The 12352-nt window shown below is 38.2% G+C and overlaps 2 protein-coding genes across 3 annotated transcripts; one reads left to right on the top strand and one right to left on the bottom strand.

The window, feature by feature from the left end:
• Window positions 1–727: 727 nt before the first annotated feature.
• On the bottom strand, window positions 728–3213 carry Elgi (E3 ubiquitin-protein ligase NRDP1 elgi). 2 transcript variants are annotated; one of them, XM_076908473.1, is made up of 3 exons: window positions 2916–3213; window positions 1842–2429; window positions 728–1703 (listed from the first exon to the last, which is right to left on the bottom strand). In XM_076908473.1, exons 1-3 carry the CDS (start codon window positions 3003–3005, stop codon window positions 1434–1436), a joined length of 948 nt encoding a protein of 315 aa, XP_076764588.1. In that variant the 5' UTR covers window positions 3006–3213; the 3' UTR covers window positions 728–1433. The 2 variants fall into 2 exon arrangements, with proteins under 2 accessions (XP_076764588.1, XP_076764587.1); XM_076908472.1 differs by having other exon boundaries at window positions 1842–2447; window positions 2916–3212.
• A 1202-nt stretch (window positions 3214–4415) lies between these two features.
• LOC143431568 (peptide transporter family 1) lies at window positions 4416–11735 on the top strand. Its single transcript, XM_076908399.1, has 10 exons — window positions 4416–4521; window positions 5410–5450; window positions 8496–8574; window positions 8734–8962; window positions 9336–9607; window positions 9670–9752; window positions 9929–10342; window positions 10410–10635; window positions 10694–11277; window positions 11489–11735. The coding sequence occupies exons 1-10, from the start codon at window positions 4488–4490 to the stop codon at window positions 11663–11665; spliced, it is 2139 nt and encodes a 712-aa protein (XP_076764514.1). The 5' UTR covers window positions 4416–4487; the 3' UTR covers window positions 11666–11735.
• Window positions 11736–12352: the final 617 nt, after the last annotated feature.

The raw sequence follows: 12352 nt of genomic DNA, 5'->3' as shown, positions 1-12352 counted from the left end.
TTAATTTTATTGCATATTTCTTGGCGACACATTGACACATTAATGGAGTCCAGAAACTCTGTAGCCATTATCTTGCATAAATATAATAAAATAAACTATGCATTAAATGACTTATACAATACATCAAATTAAATTTATTGTAATACTTAATATTATTAATATACCGTAAAAATGTTTTAGTATCTTGTAAAATACAAAAAATCTCTATGGTTTTTACACATTTCCTCTAATATCTTGTTAATGGGATGCTACAAGTAAATGCACAAAAAGTAAAATAAATCAATGTAAAATGAAGTCAGTAGTTTTATTGCAAAATTATCAAAAAATATACTAATCATTTAGTATTTCAATATATTAAAATTTTAAGCTTTTTAAGCCACTGAAAAATGTATATCATCTAAAAAAATGTAAAAACTATTATATATAAACATAATTCATAATTAACACATTAATTGTATAAAATAAAATAGTAATATTTCCTTCATTATGCATCATTATATGCACCAATGTAGTGAAATAAAAAGCTGCGTTATACAAGTCTTACATTCGAAGATAGAAAACGCATTCTGCGCGAAGCTAACTCATTTTGCACTTGTGCAAAAATAAAAAAAAACTAAAGGTCATAAAATATTAATTTAAAACTACCGAAACGACCAAATACTCCTCATTTCAGACTTGCATTTTTGCCTTGTAAATTGTAACCGATATCTATATGGCTGCCTCCCCTTTAGATTAATTTATTCAAATGATCGTTGTACAGCATATTTAATTTATTGTACGCATTTCGAGATGTTTTATTAAAATCATATAAATAACGTTGAGGAAGGAATAAATCGTCCTTCATTCTAACATTCGGATACTTAACTTTTAGAACACATTTAGATCTTAATGATAGCAATTATAATATTGATAACTTCTATACTTTTTCTTCCTTACTTGTCTAAAGCATTATAGTAAAACACTTACAGACTTCTATATGTGTAAAAAAATTTCCTGAAATAGTTGACAAATAGTTGGTTCGTCAAATGTTGTTGAACAATTGAATAGAATTTAATAGAAATATACATAGAACTACTCTCGAAACAACTAAAAATGGCTTACTATTTATCATGCAATTTCAGGAACTTTCTCGATGAAATAGTATATCACAGTGTAATGATCCAGATATTCAATTAGATTTTTGTATGTGGCAATTGCGTCTGTACAATTGTTTATCACAAAAGGCATGTCGTTTGTTTGTTCTTTTTCAATACTTTTCGAAAGATATCCTGCATTCTTAGTTGCAAGATAAATTATGTGAATATCCCGATATCTGCATAGAAGTACAAAGATATTCTCTGCACACCTTGAAAATTAATAACGGTGAATAACAAACAACAGAATGGATGAACATCAAAATATCTTGGCATGCACGGAAAAATTGGTATAAAATTTTATTCTATGCCATGTGCAAATATCATCACTAATCCTGGTTCAACCATCATGTCTTCAGGCATGTGCGTATTATCGCAATAGAGGACTAACACTGCTTGCTTGCCAGGGACTCTTTTACATACATAATTATCGTATTGCCTCCTAGAATTCTGTCTGGTTTCAAGAGAATTTAAGCCTGGTGGCCATTTCCTCTCGTGACAATTTTCCATCAGCTCATCGATTACATGAGGCGGACAATTATATTCTGATAGAGTTCTTTTTATCATTGTCTACAAAAATTATTAATTAAGAATGGTAACTAGGCAGAACCTATGAATTTTGATAGTTGTTCCAAAATGCATAAACAATATATAGAAGAATTTTAGCAGCGATAACTGCATTATGTTTGGTCGTTTATTAAAGTTTACCTGCAACAATTCATCAGGCGTGGAAATCATTCCACCCCATCTAGTTACTCTTGCCCTAGGTAAGGTAGCGGACCATCTTACGACCTCCTCTCTTTCCATTTGATCGGCAATAGCTCGCATCGCAGGATTTGAAACCCTGAGAGCTCTCATAAAGTCTTTCAAAAGATGTATCTCCCGTTTGTGTTCATTTATTTGGAGTTGTTGTTCACCTAATTCACGTTTCATGTCGGCTAGTTTTTGCTGTTGCGAATGAATAATGTTTCTCAGCTCCCTCACGCAATTGTGATCCTTCAACTCGTTTTTGGGTATAATAAGGCTACACCCTTGTTCGCAGAGCATCGGTCTCTTGGGATTATATTCGCATTGCTCCAGATGTGACACTAAACTGTCAAGTTTGACAATTACTTGACATCCGTACATAATGTTATCGCAACTAATACAGAGACGAGCTAGCAGATTTCGAAGGATTCTTGGCACTGCTCTCAGCTGAGCAGATGTAATCGGCGTTCGATCCAATGGGCAGGTGGGTTGTCTGTTTATCCATTCGTTAATGCATGTACGACAAAAGGCATGTTCGCATATAGGCGCCTGCAACACATTGCTCACCTACCAGTCTTTAAGCCAAACTAAACATTTTACAAAACTTATCGTTATATATATAGATATATACATCTATCGAACATGCAGTGGTATCCTGTACAATTTACAAGGAACATTTATCCCTCTTCGACTCGTTCGGAAGGGAAAACAGACCAAAGCTACGATAATCACAGATATTTTGACAGAACGGAAGTAGTAAAAATTCAACTCGTCGACACTATGAAACGACCACGATATTTAAACGAACTGCACTCGGGAACTTAAATCGCGGTAGATAATCCATCGTATGGAACCAGCTATCGACCAGCGAACCGGCGACGGTATTAATCAACGGAATGCAGAGTAGCGAGAAAAAACGGCGAAAGAAATACGGCGGAGAGCTCGGTTTTAGGTTAGGTTAGGCTCGCGTGAACGCATAGAAACTAATTTATTGAGGGTATTCGGTCGTGCTAATGAACGGAACAGGAATAATACCTGGACGGGGTCCTCCAGGACTCCGGAGCATATCGGGCAGACGAGTTCCTCGTCGACTTCGCCTTGGAAGCGGTTCACATCGAACCCCATAATGTGAACGCGGAACAATACTCGTCCTCGTACTACTTTATGTAGCGACGAGCCTCTCCTGCGAAACCGTGGATCCAGAATCACTAATTCGATGGCGTTCGACGTGAAAGCTCCGGTATACCGTTACTTTCCGCGTCTACCACGCTGTCTGACAATAGTCGATCCGCGTAAACGTATCGACGCATATCCTCACTCTATTCGATGGAAATTCAACGGTTTCGCGGCATGCGATTATCCATTATTATAAACCATCGTACAGTTTCGGTAGAACTTTCCATACGGCTATGCGAGGCAACTTCATCATTTCTCTCGCGAAGAACGAATCCGTCCAATTGTCGATCGTCGATTTGTTTGCATTCGTCCTCTGCGACTTGATGGAAACGCTTCAAGGGAAAATAATTTACGTCAGCGGATCTCCAGGGGAGAGCTTTATTTTCCGCGGGAGATATCTTCATCGGATAAACTTGTCTATCAACATTTTAACTCCTTACTTTCAGTCATTTCCTGTACTTTAAACGATTATTAGTTTCTCTCCTCTTCGCAAAATGAATTTTCCTCTAAATCTGCACTTCGCAGTTACAATTAAGATATTATCCTTTTTTCTGTCGTATTTTACAAATTAAACATATTCCTTAATATCTTCTACTGGATTTTTAAATGCCAACAGATGGCGTTTCTTCTTCTGTTGGAAAACTTTTTCTCCCTTCTGCTCTATGTTAAACAATCTTTTTCCTACGTATTACAGTTTCCCTTCCTCTCTCATAGTTTTCTCATTGCATACTCACTTTTTGGCATTTAACATCATTGCGTAAATTATCCTTCTTCCTAGTTAAAAGTCGTTACCCTTTTCTTCATCTTTGTGGATCCTTTCTTCCCCCTATTAGTCGCCTCTTACGACAAGCAGGGGATACTGTGGGTGTATTCTGATCCCCACCGCACAGGGATATTAAACATGTTTCCGGTGTTATTTCAAATACGCAATTGAATCCACGTTTATCTGTAAATCAAGTACGTCTGATAATATCTACCAATTCGTGAAACTTTTACCGGAAGAGGAAAGATCAAACCCCCCTCCGCAAAAAAAGGAAAAAATACCTGGTGTGTAGTACGTTTTATATTTCACAATCATTTTAAGCAAGGCTATTACATATTTTTAATGTTCTAATTAAATGTAGAAATAAACAATCCATTGTTTTCGAAATCACACTATGACCTCCCTATTATTTATTAAATTTTTCAGGAATTAATTTCGTTTTCTACACCGACATCACTTCATTGTTCTCACGAGTATCTTGTACGTGAAGCAATTTCGGCTCTATCGGACATGATAAATTCCTTCAAAATTAATTATTAGCTGTACGTTTCGATCGATAAGAGGTGACAATCATAAAAAGATAACACAATTGAAACTCGAGATCAGTGTTTGATTTAACGTTGTAGGAAGAGGTTCGATCCGAAATAACAGTAAAGAAACTAACAAACATGGGCGAGGAGAAGTCTTTCAACGAGATACAAGGTATTTGGGGCGTATTTTAAAAATCTAACGTCGATTAAGTAACCGATCTAGATGTTTGGCAGAAATGCTTGCTGGAGAATGAAAATTAGCAGATTACCTTGCGAAAAATCTATAGATTCATTTTTATCAATTATTAATCACAATGAACGAGTTTCTGACACGATACCTTCGAGTTATTCGAGCCAAACTGAAGTTTAACTCAACTTTAACGTTCGAGTATTTCGAGAAAAGCTCGCATAGAAGAAGAAAATCTTTTTTCCCGTAAAAATTGGCACGAGAATGTTATAATAAGTCTACTGTCTATTTAAAAACTCGTGTACAAGTGTCCGATTCTCCACGAGTAATACGCGTAAGTGTCCGATTAAACAATATATCCGTAATGATTAAACAATATCCATCGCATTAAGCTTTTAACACGATATTCGGTAGGGCAATTCGGGTCAAATCGTTTTGTTCTCGATTTAGCCGAATGTTTGATTGGACCGTGACCCAATTCGCGGACAATAAATAATCGTAGCGCTTCTTAAATGTTAATTATTGGCGTAACTACTTTCTCCCGGAGTTCCTCGTGCATCGTGAACCGATCCGGCTTTGATGATTTCAGAATTATGGATACAAGGTGAAAATGCGAGTGTTTTTCACGTTCTCCTACAAACGCGCGCGTTGATTGAGATGCTGAGTCGTTCTATTATGAATGAATCAAGCAATTTTAATAATAACTTCATAATTGTATATTATCAACATTTTGGTACGCTGTCAAGAAGTACAAAGAATTCTTGCGATTGGAATTGCATAATTGCAACATTCGAGATTAAGACGGTAGGATACACGTGTAACTGTGACACAGAAAAATTATCAAGCCTCTAACGTCATGATTTTATGTTACAGATCACCCAGACAATGCGAGTGATGCAGAGAAGAATGAAAAGGTAAATATTGAGTATTGTCCGCTTATTAATATCATGTAACGATTCATTTATAGATAAGCGCATCGTATCTTCGTCTATAGTACCATTATCACAGTATCGTAATACCTTAATATTGTAAAGTATCTTCGAAATTGCAAGCAATTATTTCCAAGTGAAAAAGTATTAATTGGCATTTAGAATGGTTACTAATCCAGATCTGTCGAGGTACAATTACCAATCTAATAGCGATCCGTTGCAGTTCTCCGCAATTCCTTTCATATCGTACGATAAAAGATACGATACAATTGATTCTACGAAGAATTCACTTCTGTACTCGTATGAGAGAAGACTTCATTTGATCTGTCAGCTAGAAATTAGTAATTGGTATAAATATAGTGGCTGTGATGTAATCGGAGAACGAAATATCACAAAACATAGACGTATTATATTTTATTATCAAATGTCCCGTTAAAAGGTAAATTCAACATTATCTTTTCTTTACTTTCACTTGCAACGGGTACACCGATAATTCTCCTATTACGCAACGTCGAAAACCAGAAGCAACAAGCTCGAAATGAATTTTATTAGCCAATGATCTGTGCTTCGGAAACCGCACGCGAATTTCGTCACGGTCCGTTTCACTGGGAGACGGGAAAGGCCAATGATTTCTAGCTAGGAAAACCTACTCGATCAATGAAATCCATAATTGTGGAGCGCGAAATTATGCGAAATTGAGCAACGAATCTGAATACTTTCACCAAGTTAATCGCAGGCGTATCACGTACGAGGAAAACAGTTCTTATTATCCACTGTTAGAGGCTCCCGTTTGATTCATCGTCGAGCGACAACAACGAGGGCAGCTTCTTACCTTTTTAGTAAACTCGCATTGACACGCCACGTATTTTAAGTCCCGCCTCTACAAAATGGACCAGTTTCGCGAAATAACGTCACGGTGGATTGAGCAAGAATCGACGCACGATTTCACTTTTTTTTCTATCGGTAATATTCGCTCTTTGTTCATCGTGACCTGTTACTTCGAATATTTTTATCTGTTTCTTTATAAATTTCTATGAAATTCATCGAACTCATTCAAGAGGTGTATTGTCATCTTATCGCTGATATCGGTGTATAATAATCTTAATGATTAGAGATGCATTAACATCGTCCATCCGAAATCTAATCATCCTTCGTTTAGAAAAATCATGATTAAATTGTACATATTGTTTAAATTAAATACTGAGTTGAAGTCAGATTTGTCGAAAGGAACTAGAGATGATTGACTCTTCTTCTTGGAATTTCTTAATCTCGTCTCAGGCTACTATCTCTCTACTCCACTTTTCTCAATATACGGGAAGAAAATCAGGTAGCTCGTTCAAATACAAAATATGGCTCAAGATATTAAACGCCTTACAATTACTTCGCAACCATTTAATATGTGATGAGTAATGCTACTTGTTGCTGTTCTGGTAGACTTGAAAAGTATAATTACAGTGTTTGCATAATATTCTATTCGAAGTTTTATTTGCTCGTGATACCGTTAAGGTGTACTCCAATCGTGTTTTATAGAGGGGACTTTCACGTTGTTCCAAATACGCGAGACGTAATACCACTACCTAAGAAATGTTTGTCAATGCCACCATCGGATTCTTAATCGTAATGGTTACATATTGTAGGCACGGCACGATTAAGTCGACAGTTCAGATTCAGCTGCGAGCAGCGACGAACACCCGAACTCTCGCTCGGAAACTTCTTCGATCCACTCGATCGATCGATTGCTGTACCAGTGATCTTCGGATTCTCTGTACGATCTCCGTGACTCAAGTTCGCTTTGTTTGCTCAGCCCGTTTCACGCGCGAAAACGTGTTTCCGTCGATGTCACTGTCGTTTCTGTCGTTCTTCGATTGTCATGCGACTCGATCGGTATTCATTTCGTTTGTGAAAGTTTCCTGAGCGGTTCGCCTGAATCTCGGTGCAATTGATGCGGTTCCTGTACGATTGACAGGCACGATGGTCGTGGAAAAGGAGAGGAAAACGGAGAAAACGGAGGTAGGAATTCGTATCGACTGATTTCGCGACAGTTCCTTCCGATTAGACGCTCGTGAATTTCATACGGTAGCTGTAATCTTGAAACAACGATCGATTTCGAACGATCCGTTCGACGGAACAATTTATCACCTGATGCTCGCAGTTCCTTTCCTTTTCGTATAAGCTAAACGTTATCTTGTTTCCACTGACCTTTTCTTGCATCGTAAGAAACAGGTTGTAGAAAACGTCGTTTTCTCAAGGTTTGCGTTAGATTTCTTCGACCACAAATATGTAAAGTTTAATGAGAATGTTATGAAATAGCTGCATTGCATAGCTCTCGATGCATAATACACCGTATGTTGAATACAGTGACAAATGTTATCAGTTTTTCCACAATACGTTAATGAGTCGAGCATTGTGCCCCTCTCTCTCTCTCTCTCTCTCTCTCTCTCTCTCTTTCGAATTTAAAACTCGAATGCTCGCGATCATTTAAGCTCTCGACATTGGTTATATTTTTAATCCTGCATTTTTTCTGATATTTGAACACGAGAGTCAATAATTGAAAATGAGTTGAATTGAAATATTATTCACTTCTTTCAGACAGATTTCCAAAAAGAAGAACCTGTAACCAATTTAAAGTGATGTTTCGCATAGCTGCAAAAAAAGTAGCTCATTCTAAGGGAAATTTATATACCATTCTACATAAAACAATTTGATAAAGTCACAGCATGTTAATGTCTCTCACGTTCACGTACGCGAAATGTTTATGTAACGTTAATCACTAATAACACAATTTACTTTGTTATCGGTGAAACTACCGTCGGAAGCGCGTCGTTAAACATAAATAATTATGCGAACGGTACATGGCCTTCGCGTTTTCCAACAGAAAAAGGAAAACGACTGCCTCAACTGGTAATAACGACAAGGAATTTAATCGGGTCAACGCATATCATGTAGCATTTCTTCCTTATTTGTCCTCTCCCGCTAATTACACAAAACACGCTTCATATCGTTTAATTTTTGTTTCCGAAACTCTTGCAGCAGCTCAAGTATCCCAAGTCGATATTCTTCATCATCAGCAATGAGTTCTGCGAGCGGTTCTCCTTCTATGGAATGCGCAGTACGTATAAAAGAAAAATCAATATCCACCTCTGACACTACTTAATTAATTGCCTGGTATCTTTTGCAAGATTCTTCACGTTCGTCGAGAAGTATTTGCACGCAGGCATCTCGTCGGAATGTGGACACGATGTAACATTAATGTAATTCGTTTGTTCAGCCGTGTTGACCCTCTACCTAAGGACTCAACTGCTCTACGATGATAGCATGTCCACCGTCATATACCACGTTTTCACCATGCTCGTGTACTTTTTCCCTGTTTTGGGGGCGATGCTGGCGGATTCTTTGCTCGGCAAATTCCGGACCATCCTTTACTTAAGTATTATCTACGCGCTAGGACAACTTCTTTTATCCTTGAGCGCGGCGCCTCCGCTAGGAATACCAGCAACGTAAGACCAATGATACTTTCTAAGATGTTATTTTTTATCTACATTCCTTTCTTAATTCAGTTAGCCTTTTTTGTGCGACAGGGAATATTTTGTTATCTAACATGTTTGCCACTCGACTTACAGGGTACCATTTTTGCGCGAATTATTTTATATGTCCAAATAATCTTTCTGTGGTATTTACAGAGTGTACACGAATCTTCCTGCGTACCGATAGACTCCATTTAAGTCGTTACTAACCGTTTAAAGAAAGCTGAAAATGGTACTCCGCGTCAGTCGATGAAAAAATAGACATTTTCCTGTTTTACGAATGTAGAATACAGAAAAAAACGTTTCTAAATGACTAGTCGTATTTATTAAACGTGTAACTTTGCAGAGAATTTTCATTGCTCGGTCTGGTCCTGATCGCACTTGGCACAGGCGGTATTAAACCTTGCGTGGCCGCGTTCGGCGGCGACCAATTCGTGCTACCACAACAGGAACGATACTTGTCCACGTTCTTCTCCTTGTTTTACTTCTCCATCAACTTTGGGTCGCTGTTCTCCACTTTCCTCACGCCGGTGCTTCGCAACATCTCCTGCTTCAACGAAACGTCCTGCTATTCGCTGGCGTTCTTCGTCCCAGCTGCTCTTATGACTTTGTCCATCAGTGAGTAGCAAACCAGTTGAAAGCGAAGAGTATTTTACTGACTTCCTGCGTTTATCTTCCAGTAATATTCTTCGTCGGGAAATCCATGTATAAAATAGTCCAACCCAAGGGCAATGTCGTGTTGAACGTGTCCAAGTGCATTTACGTAAGTATTGAGTGCATTTACCCTTTGACTACTCTTGGCTTCTGAAGGCGTTTAGATAACTTGCGGTTGTGATACTGTGGGCTCTTGGAACGCTTGCGCTTCTGATTAATCAAAGGGTTTAATTCCTATTCCATCGCAACTACGCAACAATTATATCCCGTATCTCGAACTTTCAGCACGCCTTATGTAACAAGACAATATCAAAGGGCGAGAAGAGAGATCATTGGCTAGATTATGCTGACGACAAATACGAGAAATCGCAGATAGACGATATTAAAGCCGCTCTGCAGGTCATGGTACTCTTTATACCAATACCGATCTTTTGGGCGCTCTTCGACCAGCAAGGTTCCCGATGGACGATTCAGGCGACCAGAATGGACGGCGAGATCGGGAGTTTCGTGCTTATGGCCGATCAGATGCAAGTGTTTAATCCTTTATTGGTACTCGCTTTCATACCTCTGTTCGAGACATGCATTTATCCGCTCATGGCGAAGATTGGTCTTCGAACGCCGCTGAAAAAGCTCACTATCGGTGGTCTGTTGGCAGCTTTATCGTTCGTGGTGTCAGGGCTCGTTGAACTTAGCCTCGAGGTATACGATTAAATTATATATCTGATAACGTCAATTCAATTTTACGAGCCCTCTTTTTCTCCCGTAGCCAACCTATCCAGTTATGCCTTCGGAAGGTATCGCTCAGTTACGTGTATTCAATACTCTGGATTGCCCAGTTTACATGACCATCAACGAAAATACCACTTTCACTTTGGAACATATGAGTATGTGGGAGGATAAGTATATTAGCGCGCACGGAAGCAAACAGTTAAAATACACGGCAGACTTCTCAAACTGTCCCATGATTGATACCGCACAAGCACATAAAGACGGTGAGTCGAAAGTTGATTAAAATTATTACTCGAATTTACAACGAAAGACATTTTCCAGGACACCAAGGAGTAACGGAAGCGAAAGCAACTTCTTGGGTTATCACGCAGAACGGTCTTTCTCATAGTTACATAGACTCTGTCGAAAAATCAAGGAGCGGCAATCCTTTGATACGCGGTCTCATCTCTGTCAATCCGCCGATGGAATTCGTTTCCTTAGAATTAGTAAAAGGCGATACAGTTGTTACTCGATTAAATATTGACAGTTCCAGTGGATCTTCGACGCTAAACGAGGTCAAACCTGACAAGTATAACATTTATTTAAATAATCAAAAAGTGCTGGAGAACGTGGCCCTCAAACTCGGTGGAGTTTACACGCTGCTCGGGTCTGTAAACGATGGCAAGCAAACCGCCGATATCGTGACGGTGACTGAACCAAACTCGGTGCATATATTGTGGATGGTACCTCAATATGTGATTATCACAATGGGCGAGGTCATGTTCTCCGTGACTGGGTTGGAATTTGCATTCACGCAAGCTCCTATCAGCATGAAGTCCCTTCTGCAAGCTACTTGGCTGCTAACGGTAGCTTTCGGCAATCTCATTGTAGTCATTGTCGCGGAGGTATCCATCTTCAATCGACAGGTAAGCAGAGGTGGAAGAAATGTCGCCTTTTAAACTCACGACAATTTCTACAAAAGACACGCTTGCGTTACAGCCGTTCGAGATGTTACTCAATCACTGTTACATCGTAGAGTTACCTCGAATCATCCATTATTCAACCTGTTACTTCTATTCTAAAGTTACATTACTCACTGCGTGGAACTAATGTTTGCGTTTTCTCATTTCTATCTAGGTCTACGAATTCTTCTTATTCGCCGGACTGATGTTCATTGATATAATCATTTTCGCGATAATGGCGAAATTCTATAAGTACGTAGAGGTTCCTGAAGATGAATCAGTTACCGAGGAGATTACGATGGACGTGAAAGGTGGGGAAGTTAACGCTTCATATCAGGACGACGAGAAGTGACTTGATCACCTATCAGAGAATTAAAGCTGTACAGTCTGTGAACCATGTGATGTTTTAAAACGATTGGAGGGCGATGGAGCATTGAAAGCAATACAAAGTTTGCACGCAATCGCTGTGAACGACTGACTAAATTTTAATGCTAACTTTTATGCTATCTTATAGCTAGATAATGTTTTAAAACAGCACTGATCTCTTTCGAAACAAAAGAACGGATATAGTGCGCGATCCCACCATACTATAATATAGTTAAAGTTGGTGAAATTTAACTGAAACAAAATGGTAAGCAAAGACAATAATATAATTTATAGATTAGTAAAAACGAAATTTTGTATGACCTGTAAGATAACAAAATTTTATCAAGTGCTATTAAGTAAATACTTGTATCACCGATATTTATTAACTCCATTTGATATGTAAGGTTTTCAAGATAAGATGCGACAATGTATCAGAACAACCTGTAATTCATGTAAATATTCATGCCACAGTTTTTGAACGCGGTGCATGAAGCTTGTAAATAATATCATCGATACGAATAAACGTACATGTACATTTTTTAAACTTTTAATTATCATTTAATAAAATCTTCCATTAGAATTTCCCTCAAATTCCTTATTTTGACCTATGTAATGACTGCTCCTCGCTCACATATGAGAGATTTTATATATTATTAACCTCTAATCTTAATCG

The sequence above is a fragment of the Xylocopa sonorina genome, chromosome 18 (genome assembly GCF_050948175.1).
Source record: "Xylocopa sonorina isolate GNS202 chromosome 18, iyXylSono1_principal, whole genome shotgun sequence".
In the NCBI taxonomy this organism is placed as follows: Eukaryota; Metazoa; Arthropoda; class Insecta; order Hymenoptera; family Apidae; genus Xylocopa; species Xylocopa sonorina.
Note: the sequence above shows the minus strand (reverse complement) of the source record. Positions and strands in the feature narration are given on the sequence as shown.

Coding starts and splice junctions, on each gene's coding strand:
- Elgi (XM_076908472.1), bottom strand. CDS start 3,005: ATGGGGTTCGATGTGAACCGCTTCCAAGGCGAAGTCGACGAGGAACTC. Junction 2,448..2,915: donor TCCTGGAGGACCCCGTCCAG/GTATTATTCCTG, acceptor AAAGACTGGTAG/GTGAGCAATGTGTTGCAGGC. Junction 1,704..1,841: donor CGCCTGATGAATTGTTGCAG/GTAAACTTTAAT, acceptor TAATTTTTGTAG/ACAATGATAAAAAGAACTCT.
- LOC143431568 (XM_076908399.1), top strand. CDS start 4,488: ATGGGCGAGGAGAAGTCTTTCAACGAGATACAAG. Junction 9,753..9,928: donor ACGTGTCCAAGTGCATTTAC/GTAAGTATTGAG, acceptor TCGAACTTTCAG/CACGCCTTATGTAACAAGAC. Junction 11,278..11,488: donor TATCCATCTTCAATCGACAG/GTAAGCAGAGGT, acceptor ATTTCTATCTAG/GTCTACGAATTCTTCTTATT.